The sequence below is a fragment of the Oryx dammah genome, unplaced genomic scaffold (genome assembly GCF_014754425.2).
Source record: "Oryx dammah isolate SB20612 unplaced genomic scaffold, SCBI_Odam_1.1 HiC_scaffold_23, whole genome shotgun sequence".
NCBI lineage: Eukaryota > Metazoa > Chordata > Mammalia > Artiodactyla > Bovidae > Oryx > Oryx dammah.
This window is the reverse complement of record NW_024070207.1, coordinates 40,871,337-40,885,819: the sequence shown is the minus strand read 5'-3', so window position 1 is coordinate 40,885,819 and position 14,483 is coordinate 40,871,337. Positions and strand designations below refer to the sequence as shown.

At 45.0% G+C, this 14,483-nt stretch overlaps 1 protein-coding gene across 7 annotated transcripts in view; it reads left to right on the top strand.

Annotated features, from left to right (window-relative positions):
- The window catches only part of ARHGEF6 (Rac/Cdc42 guanine nucleotide exchange factor 6), a 117,313-nt gene that overhangs the window by 10,087 nt on the left and 92,743 nt on the right, over positions 1 to 14,483 (top strand). Inside the window, exon 1 of one of the 7 annotated variants that reach the window (XM_040266256.1) lies at positions 826 to 1,026. The exons of 4 other annotated variants lie outside the window; for them this stretch is intronic. In XM_040266256.1, the coding sequence (XP_040122190.1) occupies positions 910 to 1,026 (117 nt within the window). In that variant the 5' untranslated portion in view covers positions 826 to 909. Of the gene's footprint in view, positions 1 to 825; positions 1,027 to 1,102; positions 1,190 to 1,921; positions 2,332 to 14,483 lie in introns of those variants that run through there. 2 more of the 7 variants (XM_040266259.1, XM_040266258.1) reach the window with 2 other exon arrangements.

Here is a 14,483-nt window from a genome sequence, read left to right as displayed (position 1 = left end):
GAAGGCAGGGAGGACACTCAGGCCTCAAGAGAAAATCTTCCAGAACATATGGAAAAATCCTCATGTCTAGGTAGAGTGTCACTAATGTGACCAATAAGTCCCTCGACAGCACTATCCTAGCAATGGTCTTTTTTCTGCCTTTGAACTTGCTGGGAGTCAGGGACAGATACAGTTCTTGTGATCATTTGGGACTGGCCTGGGTGGTACCTCTGACTACGCGGTCCTGGTCCCCAGGAAGGACTGGTCTGTCCCAGCCGTAGTCCTCTGGTTTTTCTTTCAGCCAGGCTTCCCCCAGCCTCATCCCCAGTAGGCACTTCTTTTTCACTTGCCACTTTTATGAACAACCCATTGCCAGGGATACTCTACCATCTCCTATTCTGCTCCTGGGCCAACCCTACTTCGCTGTTTTGTTTATGAAGGATTTCATTGAACGTATATGAAGCTCAGTTAGGGCTTCTTTCACTCTCTTTCGCCCTCCTTCTCTCTCTCTCTCACCAGCTGGTATCAGTGTGACTTTTTCTTTGCCCCCACTCGTAACTGCCTCCTGTCTCCCTGAGTCACTCCATCTGCCTTGTCACTGGAACAGCATGGGTGCTCTCCCCAAAGTGGGGCCTGTGGGATGGACGATTTGCCATTTCCCAGGGGCGGCTCGACAGGGAAGCAGTTCTGGAAGGAAGGCAGCTCTACTAATGATCATGAGTCAAGGGCTAAATCTCCCATAATCGATCTGAGCTCTAGGAGAGCAAAGCCTCCCTGGAGCAGTGAGGCAGAGGCCAGGCAACTAAGCAGTAGCTGCAGTGGGTATCAGGCCCTGAAACGGCGACGTTCTCTCCGAGAACTCAGAGTCCCCTTCTCTCGGCCTCACTTGACTCATCTGTAAAAATGAGGAGACTGGAGTAAGGATTGGTAATGTCTCACTGTTGGACACTGTTTTTAACTGGCCCGTTTCCATCAGTTTCCGCTGGGGAAAGCTTTGTATATTTAGCCGCTCAATTTGAGCTAGTGAGAAGACTAAAGAGGATTTTGGTAAGTTTTTGGTCTTTTTTTTTTTTTTTTTTCCTCTTTCTGTCGAGCCAGTCTGACACTCCTACTGGAATTTCCGTGAGTTACATCAAATGACACCCATGACTCCGGCCATCCTAATCTACCGATTCCATTGCTTTTCGGTAAAAACTGGACTTCAAGTAAGGTCGGAAATATTTGCCTTCTCTCACGAACCTTTTCATTCTCCCTCGAAGAGACTATTTGGTGTGGGGCCTGTTATCCGAGAAGTCCGGGAAGGGCATCCAGGACAGTTCGGGGAAGGGAGGGGTGCGGAGGGCCGCTGGAGAGCGCTTCCTCTCTGGGGTGGCTCAGCGGCTCACCACAGGGTTTGGGGGCTCCAAGCCGCGTCCAGGGCTGGAGGAGGAAGCGGGCCACCTGGCAGGGCTGCTCAGTGAGGCCGGGATTCCCGCCCGAGGCTCTAGCAGAGGCCCGCGGCAGGCCAGGCGGCGGCAGCCCCGAGCTCGGGGTTGAACCCGGCGGCAGCAGCATGCGCAGTGTGGCGGCCGCCGCCGCTGCTCCGTGGCTTCTGCTGCCGCCACGGCTACCGGGCGGCGGCGGCGGCTGCTCTGCCCTGCGCCGCTGTCACTTCCAGTTCCTACTTCGGCGATCCAGGTCCGGGTCACTGCATCCCCGCCGCTGGCCTGGTCCCGCCAGGCCGCTCTCCCTCCCGGGCTCTTGCTCCCGGCTGGAGGGCGCCGGCGAGGTACTGAGAGCCGGGTGCGGAGCGGCCGCAAAGGCGGGTTCCCAGGGCAGCCGCTGCCCGCTCATCGCCTCCCCGCGCGCCCTCGGCCGGCTCACCGCCCGCGCACCCAGCAGGGCGCGTCTCCTGCACCCCGCTTTCGGCCCCGCGCTCCCCGCCGCTTTGGAAACAAGAACTTGAGGGCCAGCATCTGGCTTCCCTTTAGGTTAAAAAAGGCGGGGGCGGGGGGGAGCATTAAAAAAAATAAAATAAAAAAAAAAAAACCCTGGTCTGGAGAGGTTGCGGGCGCTGCTCAGAGTTTGGAGACGGGCGCCCCCTCCTCCTCCGCGTCCAGGAGCAAAGTTGCAGTCGCCCCTCCCCGCCCCGGCGAGCCGAGCTCAGCTCTCCAGTTTCGCCCTGGTGGCGGCCGCGCTCAGGGCAGAGTCCCAGCTCCGGCCGAGTGGAACCGTTCCCGCAGCCTTGGCACCGGCTCGGCCGCCCGCTCGCCGGCCCGGTGACTCGGGAGGGCGAGCGGCTTCCCGGAGGCGGCGGCGGCGCGGACAGAGCGAGCGAAAAACTGGAGGACCAGAGGGCAGCCGCCAAGCCAGGTGACCTGCCCGGGCGAAGGGTCAGGGGAAGGGGACCGCGCGAGGGCCTGGGGTGGGGCCAAAGGACCCTCGTTGGCGAGGAGCCGCCCTTCCTCCCCGGGCCGTGGCCGCGGGGTCCGTCCTCCGCCAGGGCCTCGCGGGGTTCTGAGCTCCTGGGTGCCGGGAGCGGGGGCGGGGGCCGAGGGCGCAGAGCGGGGACGCGCCAAACTTAGGGGCGAGTTGTCCGGCTCTGGCCGCGAGATTTGCATCAGACCCGATTCCTTCTTTTCCCTGAAACCAGGGCAGGAATCAACAGTACTATTTTTCTTTTATACTAATTGACATCCTCCCCCCACCTCCAGTCCCCGGCATCCGTACATTTGGGGATATTTTAGGCGTTGAGTACACAGGTCTGTCGCAGGAATGGTTTGTGGATGGGGAAAGTCCTGTATCTACAAGGTGTTCCAACGTACCTGTGGTTAATTTCGAGTTTTCATTTTCCAGTCATTTAGGAACCCAACAGGTATTTGAGCGATTTCGTTTCTCAGCTCTAGAGTGGAGAGCCCTTAAGTTTATCTGTCTCTTTGAAAATCTTATAGTTTTATTTTTGGTTTGTTATTGTTTTTGGATACAGGGGTGACTCACATGATTTTTTTTTTTTTGTCTCTCCTTAATGTGTAGTGGGAGAAAAAATAGAGTCCTAAGGGAATATATTTTTCTATGCAACTATGTACCTTTTGTCAAGAAAAGCTTCACATAAACCAGAAACCATTATAGGAGAGGAGACAATTTTAAAAGCAAGATTCTGAGGTCCAGACTGTTTTTCTAACTTGTATTTGCCTGGGAACCCCACGATTTGTCCTTGAACTTCCTATCTTAATTTTGACATTGACCATGGTAAGAAGAGCTCCGATGACATCATTTGCTCCAGCCACAGTTCTGGTGTTCCGTGACTGAGAGCGCCTGTCTCCAAAACGTAAAGCCTGGGCCTGCCCTTGTAGTTCAGCTGAGGCATTTCCAAGGATTTCTCTTAAGCAAAGTATTATGCTACATGCCAGGCAGTGCTGCAGTCTCTTCTTACATAAGCGAGCTTCAGGCTGGTGGAGTCTCTGGGTGTGCTTGAAGCAGTTAATATCAGAGAGTTCTCAGTCTTGGGGAGGGAGGGTGGTGGTTGGTGACTGGAGTTTGGAACAAAGTAAATTTCCAGCCTAGAAATCTCATCTTGCCTTCTTTTGCTGCTTCAAGTTTTGGAAAACATTCTATTTATCTTATCTAAAACTCACTGTGCCCTTGTAAAGGATGTAGGAGAGATGGCATTGCTTTCATTGGCCAGAGAAACAAAAGTTTAGTGAACCAAAGTCACAGAGCCGACGGGTGGTGTCATCAAAACTCTCACCCGAATCTTCTGCTCTCAGCCCATGATTCTGCTTTGTTTTTATGCCAACATGACATTTGATACAAAAGTGTCTCATTTGGTACATATCGTGGATGGTATGTCTTCCAAGCTACTGTTTCTTTCTGTTCTTTCTTGCCAGCTCACAGGACTGGTACTGTTACTGTTATTAGGGGTGAGGTCAGGGACAAAGCTTTCCACAGGAGGGTCTGTGGTTGTTATTGATCTATGGTCTGCCTCCTCTCCAATCATCTTTGGGGGTAGCAGTGTTGAACAGAGTGAGCCCCCAGGGCCCAGAAATGTCTGACATTCATTTGACATCACTAGCCCAAGTATAATATTACTTCAGTCTTTACAAAGAAACTCATTCAGGAGGAGAAACCGGAGAGTGTGAGTTTTGTTCGTCTGCAGCGATCTGCTCATCACTGGGCTGAGACTTAGGAACTTAGACTTGAAGGAGAGAGAGGAGTTGGATACCTACCATTTCTCAAGCACATACTGTGTTCTAGGTTGCGTGCTAGGTGATTATTTCATTTCATCCTCACAACAATCCTAGGAGGGAGAGGATATTGTGCCCATTATACACTGGTGGAAACTGAAGTTTGGGGATGATCCAGACAAATGCCACACACTGCCAGTGCAAAACAGAGCCAGAATGTAATCACTGATGTTCCTTACTTCAAAATTTGTTCCCTTTGCCACGTGCCAAGCTGTTAACCCAAAGGAGCTATTGAGAATATGGGAACATCTAGCCTTGGTTTTCAGACATAGCTGTACATCAGAGCCACTTGGGGTGTTTTTAAAAAAATACAAATATTGGGGTCTACCCACACTGGGCTTTTGTGTTAATTGGTCTGCAGTGAGATCCAGGCCTTCCTCACTATTTCTTCTTTTTTTTTAATGTTTAAGTAAACTTCATATTGACGTACAGCATGAATTCAGGAAACTGCACAAGTCCTGAGTAAAAAGTTAATTGGATCCTTACAAACAGAACACATCTGGAACTGGTGGTTCAATGGTTAAAAATCTGCCTGCCAAGTGCAGAGGACACAGGTTCGATCCCTGGTATGAGAAGATTTCACATGCCGCAGGGCAGCTAAGCCCATGTGCCACAGCTACTGAGCCCAGGCGCCCTAGAGTCTGTGCTTCGTTGTTCTTTCTTTTTTATTGCTAGTGGTATTCCATTGTGTAGATGTCCCCTATTTTCTTTATCCATTCACCTGTTGATGGACATCTGGGCTGTTTCCAGTTTGGGGTTGCTATGAACAATGCTACTATGAATATCCCTGTGTGTGTCTTCTGGTACACATTTCTGCTGGGTTTATACATAGGAATGGAACTGCTGGGTCATAGGGTATGTGTATGTTTGGCTTGAGGAAGTGCTGCCCCCTAATTTTCCGAAGTGGTCTCGTTATTATTTGGTTTTGAAAGCTCCCCAAGTGATTCTAATGTGTAGCCAGAGTCAAGAACTATTTCCCTGGTTTATTTAGAGTTCAGCCATCCAGCAACCCCTAGAGTCTGCCACCAAGTTGAGAACCTCATCAGCCTTGGATCGTCTAGAAAATCTCTGCTGAACTGGGCAGCTAGCATCCATTTTCCCATAATCCTTTGTGCATAGCTACCTTTTTGCTGCCTGCCCATTTTCAGCATGGTAATCTGTGATCACATTTCTCTCTCTACTAGTCTTGGGGCTTCTCAAAGGCAGGAACTAGAGGTTGATCATCCTTGTAATGCCAGCAGTCATGACAGAACTTGGCACATAGCAGGTGCTCAGTAAATGTTTATTAAATGAATGATTGCTAGAATGACTGAGTGGTCAGGCAAGGTCTGGGCTGCAAAAGAGATGCCTGCTCTTTGTCCTTGGACATGTGCACTTCATTCCTAGGAGTCTGCCTTAAGCCCTCACTCAGAACCTAATTGCTTTTATTTATCAAAGCCTGTTGGGATTATGGGTAATCTGGTTGCTCATCCCCAAACTGATTAGAAATAGCAAATTAGATTAGATGAGATAAGGTATGTGGAAGCACTTTGTAAACTGGAAAACAGCATCTAAATGGAAAGTTGTGATAAAGGGAGAAGAGAGGTTGCTCCAGATTCTACTTGCTGGTGATGGTAGAAAGTCTATATCTATGTGAAACATGGAAGCAATGAAATCAGCAGGAGACACAAACTATAAAAAAGCAGACTGCCAAACATAACCATCCGGGCATTTTTGGCATGGGGTCAGGTAACCCAACACATGCTGTGTGGTCTAGTGGTCAAAATTTCTAACTTTCTCCGCCTTGGTCTAGGACTGCCCAGGGAACCTTTGTTCTTGAGAAGTCATGCAAAGGCTAAGAGCTTGAGTTTTGGACTTGAACTGACCTGAGGTAGCCACTTGTGAGGTATATGATAATTTCCTTCATGGTGAAAAGTGTTAGTTGCTCAATTGTGTCCGACTCAATTGTGACTGTAACCCGCCAGGTTCCTCTGTCCATGGGATTCTCCAGGCAAGAATACTGGAGTGGGTTGACATGCCTTTCTCCAGGGGATCTTCCCAACCCAGGGACTGAACCCAGGTCTCCTGCATTACAGGCAGATTCTTTACCAACTGAGTCACCAGGGAAGGAAGCCCTTTCTTCATGGTAGTGTTAGGTAATATTAGGTATATATATTACTTTCTTATTATTAGATATATGTTGCTGCTGCTGCTAAGTCGCTTCAGTCGTGTCCGACTCTGTGTGACCCCATAGACAGCAGCCCACTAGGCTCCTCTGTCCCTGGGGTTCTCCAGGCAAGAACACTGGCATGGGTTGCCATTTCCTTCTCCAGTGCATGAAAGTGAAAAGTGAAAGTGAAGTCGCTCAGTCGTGCCCAGCTCTTAGCGACCCCATGGACTGCAGCCGACCAGGCTCCTCCGTCCATGGGATTTTCCAGGCAAGAGTACTGGAGTGGGGTGCCATATATGCTACCTCTTAGCATTAAATAAGAGAAGTAAAGCACTTTACACTAGTGCCTGGCACTGAGTAAACACTCACTAACATCTAATTAGTTCCTAATTTAGCTGTATTTTAGTTTTTTGGCTGTACTGGGTCTTCATTGCAGCATGGGCTATGTGGGATCTTAGTTCCCTGACTAGGGATTGAACCCACATCCCCTGCATTGGAAGGTGGATTCTTAACCACTGAACCATCAAAGAAGTCCCTGGAATTTTAATATATCCTAGTAGACTAGTGTTCACAAATGATCACATTGCAGTATCCAAAAAAGGTTCATTTTCTTTCTTGTTGACAGGTTAGGCAAACTCTATGTAAGAAGGGAATCGTGCTTAATAGAAAGATTTGCTTTAGAAATTTTAACATCAAAAAAACCTTGGGACTTCCCTGGTGGTCCAGAGGTTAAGAATCCACCTTGCAATGCAGGGTACATGGGTTTAATCCCTGGTCCAGGAAGATCCCATATACTGCAGAGTAACTAAGTTCGCAGGCCTCAACCACTAGAGCCCGTGCTCCACAAGAGTAGCCACCGCAATGAGAGGCCCCCAGTCACTGCAACTAGAGGGTAGCCCCCGATTGCCACAAGTAGAGAAAGCCTGCACAGCAATGAAGACCCAGTGCAGAGAAATAAATAATGAAATAAAATAAAAGCCCTTGGAGACAGGAAAGGGCAAACTGTGGCCTCTGGGGAATGATGGCTTCACCTGGGGTTCTGAAGTTTTACACATGTTCCATTGAGAATTTAGACGAGGATCAAACATAAACCAGGAAAAAGAAAATCCAGCCATCTTGTTTCACAGTTCTATGCTTTATTTGGCAGAGATCGCTTGTTTTTGGAAAAAAAGTTGTTAGAAAATAAAGTTGAAGATTAAAATCCCCACATATTTTTTTAATACTTAACATCTTTCTTCCAAAGATAAAACAAAGTTGAACATTTCTGGGAATATTCGGTGAAGAGTGGTGGGCTTGACCTCTGTTCTCCTGGTGAACAGCAGAACTCCATCCTGCCAACATTATTAACCTCTTTCACTCACTAATTGAAGTGGTTTCTTTTTTTTAAATTTTTTCTGAACTCGAAATTCTTAGTGTCTTGAATCATAGAAAATAATTTGACTTTAGATTACAGGGTGTTGAAATGTGTTGAAAATTATCTGTAGGTCATATTTACTGTGTTTACATATTTTATGTGGAAGATTGCATAAAGACAGTTTAAATTTTGGTGATGTTATAGCCCAGTGATAGCCATGGGACAGAAACTGGAAGCTGTAACTCTAATTTCTGATAATATATGTGTAATCTTAAGAATTTTATGAACTGGTTATAAAAGTTCCTGTTAAGTCTCCAGCCTAATGTCTTGCTGCTGTTTTTAGTGCTTAGTGTGGCTGATTTTTAAGTTCTGAGAAGAAATTTGTATATGGGTTTCTTTATAACAACTCAGGACACGAAATATGTTTGGGGATCCAGTTCTAAAGAGGAACTGGAGAAGACAAAGCGACTGAATTCTTCTGAGACTATGAATTATTCAGTTGTTAACCACAGTAACTTCTTTAGCTACCATTTTGTGTGCTAATAATAGAAACAGTTTGGACGGATTCCTCTTGGAATTGAAAAATCAGGAAAGCTTTTCACTCTTTTCTAGTCTAGGCATAAACTAGGAGAATGTTTAAAAGGATATTTTCAGTTTCTCATGTTTACCTGGATAAAATAGTAGGTGTGTCTTTTAAAACAAAGGTATTGATATTCGTTTTTATAATTACTATACCTTGAAATTTAAAAATCCACCCCAGAGCAGTTTGCTTCTTGTTTTAGTTGAATTAAACAATTCAACAAATGGTTTTTTGTTTTTGATGATGACTGACAAAAGCTTTCCCCTTTGCTCCCAGGAAATAAGTAATAAACCTGTTGAATTGGGCACCGTTGAGGGGGAAAAATAATTAACTGCCTCTATACAAAAAAACAAAAACAAACAAAACACCCATGGTATGTAATACTTAAAAAGGAAACATAGTTTCTGAATTGAATTGAATGTGTGTTGATAATACCAAAAGGAAGGCATTTTGTTGGAATTAAATCTAACTCAACTCTAATTTGGTTTTAATGTTGACTCGAATCCAGGCTGTTTCTGGGGGCAACAGAGCACAATACAGGCCTTTATTAAGACACAATCTTGGCCAGTTCTCCCCTGCTCCAGCCCATTCTAATTTGGTCATATGCTATCATTGAGGCGACCCCCCGAGGATCGGTCTGAGAGGTGAGGACGTTGCCAATACAGCATAAGGTAGGCAGAGCCATTGGTGATGACACTGGGGTTAGCACCAAAGGGAAGTACAAGGTCTGGCCGATTGCTTAGGGCCTTTGCTTACCTCCGTTTTTAGAGGAGGTGTATGTCCATTCAGCCCAGAAGGCTGCTCCTTATCTACATTTCAACATTGACCTTGCCACTTCCTCTGTTGTCATCTGGAAGAAAGACTTACAACACCAGACATCTGTCTAATTAGCTCCCGGCTTTGTCAGACCCTGGCAAACTGGACCCTACCACACAGAGGGTTGTGTGGCTTCAGATGACATCTAATCACGTGTCATTTTTATTTGACTTCTTGGCAGATTTACCTTCCTAATTAAGTTCTGCTTAGAGAAATAGAGTAAAAGCCCAGCTTTGTACTTTCTTAGGGACTTGAATATTATTACAGAGATCAGACATGTCAACTGAGAGATTGAATAGGGCAATGGGGAAGAGAAAGAATTAAATTAAGGTGAGATGAAGTGCAGCAGTTTGCAAAGCAGAGAGTGAAAGTGTTATAAGGACTTGCTTGTCTCACCCTAGACAAAACATGGTTTCCCTACCCTTTGGAAGCACGAGCATTACTTTAAGAGGCATCTTTAAGGGGTCAAGCTGTGAACAGCTTTTATGAAGAGCTGGCCCTGTGAAGCAGCCCCTCAACACTGAGGAACATTCTGTCTTGTATTAATAACTTGTCTGTTCTTCATGGCTAGGTTTCCAGCAAACTGGGGCTACTTACCAATGATTTCTGAGAAATGTATGCAAACCAAGAGAATTCGGTATTTTACTAACCAAAGAAATTTAACCACTTCTTTGGAGAAATGTGTGTTGTGATAGTGTAAATCAGCATTTTTACTGTGAAATAACCCACTTGCATTCTTTGAAGATATGCTGGTATTTGGGAATGGATTGGGGGAAATCTTGATTGGGGATTAAAAAATCACCTTCAAGGAAAGAGAACAGAATGAAAAATAATGTTTGACAGTTGGTGTATACTTGTAGGGATTTTTTTTTTTGATAGATTTCATATAGCATCCGTTTTATTTCTTATCTTAAAACAAATTTATGCATTAGTGCCTGGCATATACCAGGTGTTCAGTAAATATTTGTTGAATGGGTAATGAGTGGATGAATTGTTAAGAATTTTAGATAGCTTGAATATCTAACAGCCTATATGTAGATTATCAAGAGCTGACTTTATTTATTGAAGTGACTCTTTAGTGGATGAAAATAAGGCTAACAGGAAAACTGGGTCTCTCTAGTCAGTATTATCACTCAGTTTCTTTATACCAAGCTGGAGCACCTGTTTCATGTTTTTAAAAGTTAAAAAAAAAAAAAGAAAAGAAAAAGAAAAACATGAGAGATTAGGTCACACAGTGTCATATGGAAGACTTTCTCTGCCTTTCCTGTCCTCAGGTCACTTCTTATTCCTTGTGTTACCCAAACTCTGTCAATTTCACTACAATTTCAAGTGTGAGATTTGCATATCCAGGACTCTAACTTTGATTCTCCAAAGTGGTCCCATGCAGTAACCGCACTTTCTTTGGTTGAGGTAAATGCTTTATCAGCATTCTTTTCTTCTCTCAATCATATTCTTCAAAAACAAACATCTGTCTTCCCATGTGATGGAAAATATATGAGCCCTGATTTTAACAAGTTCTATGAGAAAAAAAAATGACCTCCCCCTGTCTTTCCTTCTGGAGAAGGTAGGCCCAAAGAACAGGTGTTTCTGGTGGAAGAAATAGCCACTTAAATTTTAGGTTGAAAGGAAAGAGGAATAGTCAGCAAATGTTTGTGGATCGTCTATGTGGCAAGTGCTGAGCACTGTGGAAAAAGGCAGCATGTGTACAGGAAATAGTCATGGAGTTTTGCAGTGGATGTCTGGCTGGGTAGCCATGCTGCCAGAGTCTAGAGCATAATACAGAGTGGAAAGAGAAGCTCTTTGTGTACTAAGGTAGAGTATTGGGGGAAGACCCTATGGAGGAGAGTGGTGGAGGATGGGCCCCGAAGACCTGCTACAATTCAGATGATTGAGGGAACTTGTTCATAGAGAGAAGGGTGCCTAGCAGAGAGCAGCGCAGTGAAGGAAGCAGAGGATTCTGGGGCATACATAGAGGTGATGGTAAGAAATGACATACTTGCTAGTGGTGAGACCAGCTTGAGAAGCACTTTGAATGCTGGCTTGAAGTGCATGGACTTGATCTTGTAGGCAGTCACAGGCAAGGCTACCTTAGGCTAAGAGACGTGACTTTTAACAGAAAGCACTGTTCATGTGGGCTTGGATGTCTGAGCTCCTGAATGCCCACTTTCCTGTGTTTGGATGGTTTCCTAGGCACAGATCTTGTTTGGGGTCAGATGGAGGAAAACTAATTAACTTATTCATTAATTGGTTGATTGATGTCTGCTGGGCCTTGATGGGCATCTCTGAAAAGGGCATAATTTTGAAAAAGTGACTCACATAGAGAAGTAAGCAAAGTATGCCAAAAGTCTTTGCCAAATGAATTGTTGAAGGTGATCTCGAAAGAAAGAAAGAAAGTGGGAGAAATTTGGCACAACATCCTTCCTACCCAGATTAGCTGGTGTGAGAGGGACTTCAAGCGTGTGATTTGTGGTCTTGCCAATGGCCTGTCACCGCTTCTTCCTTCTCCTGGGTTACTTTGCCATATTTTGTCATGTCCCACTGTGCCCTGCTGGGACTTGGACTCTGTTTTAAGGCAAGGGATAAACAGGTTAATGTGGCTCGTCGTGGCTGTCTTTTAAGCTGTTTTACAATAGACTGTTCAAAAAAAAAAAAGATAACCCAGCCAGCCAAACAGTGACATCTCACAGTTCTTTCCAGCATCCCTTCTCTATAGTGCCCACATCATGGTGCTTTGGGAGGAGATTTGTACCACCTGAGACAAGCCAGAAATTGCATGGGCACATGAGTCACTGAAATCCATCCCTGTGGAGTTTGAAGCATCTTTAGTCACCTCACAGTCACTGGGCTTCAGTTTGGGGATAAGCACAGGTGTGTGTTAGTTTAGATAACAGATGTTTCCTGAAAAGTCATATGGAAATGGATTCTTTTTCTTTGCTAATCATATTTCTTTTTGCCTTTACTTGTGATCTTGACAATGCCTTTTCCTCAATTATAATTAATCACCAATTGGTGAAAGCTTCTAAACTGTAATTCATCAAACAGCTATTGAACACCTACTATGTGACACTCTTCTAGACACTGAGGATCCAGAGATGAAAAAAAAATTAAGACTATTGCAGTATAGTTGATTTACAATGTTATGTTAATTTCTGCTGTACAGCAAAGTGATTCAGTTATACATTTTTAATATTCTTTTCCTTTATGGTTTGTCCCAGGATATCAAATATACTTTCTTGTGCTATACAGTAAGACCTGGTTGTTTATCCATTCTGTAAGTAATAGTTTGCATCTGCTAACCCTAAACTCCCAGTTCATCCCTCCTCCACAACCAGATATGAAAACGTTTTAAAAATATGGCTTCATGGGGCTTATTTCAGTTTTTCTGATAGTCCACCCTACCAATCCACCAATGAATGGTGGTTTATTGAGTGTCTCATATGTATTGAATGCTGGACCAGGGCTGGGGAACACTGTGCTGCAAAGAGTTGGCTTTCCAATGGGAAAGCCAGGGCTAATCCTAAACCCTGCAGAATAAGTAGAGAGTATTACACTGGAGTTGACTGAGAGCTTATGTGTGTGCCATCTATGCAGACAGCAAGAAGAAAGAAAGGCATGAGGGTGGAGGACTTTAAGGAAGGCAGTGGATGAGACTGCCAGAGGGGGGACTCCTGTGTTCATTGCCCACCTCCCTCCCTCAGCTTTGTGCTCGTAAAGGCTATATATCGTCACCCTGCTTATTTAACTTATATGCAGAGTACATCATGCAGAATGCCTGACTGGATGAAGTACAAGCTGGAATCAAGATTGTGGGGAGAAGTATCAATAACCTTAGATATGCAGATGACACCACCCTTGTGGCCAAAAGTGGAGAGGAAATAAAGAGCCTCTTGACGAAGGTGAAAGAGGAGAGTGAAAAAGCTGGCTTAAAACTCAATATTAAAAAAAACTAAGATCATGGCATCTGGTCCCGTCACTTCATGGCAAATAGATGGAGACACAATGGAAACAGTGACAGGCTTTCTTGGGCTCCAAAATCACTGCAGATGGTGACTGCAGCCATGAAATTAAAAGACCCTTGCTCCTTGGAAGAAAGCTATGACCAACCTAGACAACATATTAAAAAGCAGAGACATTACTTTGCCGACAAAGGTCCGTCTAGTCAAAGCTATGGTTTTTCCAGTAGTCATGTACAGATGTGAGAGTTGGACCATAAGAAGGCTGAGCGCCAAAGAACTGAAACTTTGAACCTGTGGTTTTCAAGAAGACTCCTGAGAATCCCTTGGACTGCAAGGAGATCCAACCAGTCCATCCTAAAGGAAATCAGTCCTGAATATTCATTGGAAGGACTGATGCTGAAGCTGAAGCTCCAATACTTTGGCCACCTGATGCGAAGAACTGACTTATTTGAAAAGATCCTGATGCTGGGAAAGATTGAAGGTGGGAGGAAAAGGGGATGACAGAGGACCTGGTTGTTTATCCATTCTATAAGTAATCGTTTGCATCTGCTAATCCCAAACTCTCAGTCCATCCTTCCCCAATGCCCAGACATGAAGATGTTTTAAAAAACTGGCTTCATGGGACTTAGTTAAGTTTCTCTGATAGTCCACCTTACCAGTTCACCAGTGAGTGATGATTTATTGATATAAGCTTGGTGTGCTGCAGTCCATGGGATTGCAGAGTTGGATGCAACTGAATGACTGAGCAACAACATGTAACACTATTCTCTCCTGTGCATGGAATTTGTTGCGAAGCAGTTGCTTCTACTAGGTTTTCAGGCTCTGACCCTAAATCATAGAAAGCAGGGGCTTTGGGAACCCTGTCTTCACAGGAGAGTCCCCTCCTTCACTGCCTGGACAATTAAACCAGCAGGAGCTCTCGGCTCTTAGACTTTCCGAGCCTCTTCTCATGGTCTTTATACCTATGGCTGGATTCATCATGGGGAGTTCTAAAAGAAATAGTACCTGGAATATCTAGGGTGTTTTTTATCTTTTCAATTTATCCTTTACGTGAAAGGACAAGGAAGAAGTATAAAGGATGAGGATGTTGATTTGGGACCCCATGTTCAGGCATTCTTCAGTGTAAAAATGGATTTTCCAAAAGTTTGTTTTTAAGTTATTGTAAGGAACACATAGCAGATTTTCCCATAGAAATATGGCGCTACACAGTGACTGTTTTCTGGCCGGCCCACAGCGGCTTGTTTAATAACTAATGTGACTGAATTACAGATGTCATGGAGACTAAGTGGCGGGAATGACGCTGTATCTCTGGGAAAATATGTTCCTTGTTTCAATCTGCAAGACTAAGAAATAAGTCGCCTTCTCTGAAGGGGTGGGGACTTAGGGCTCAGGGAGGACACTCCCAGCTCTGGTGCATAGATGCTCC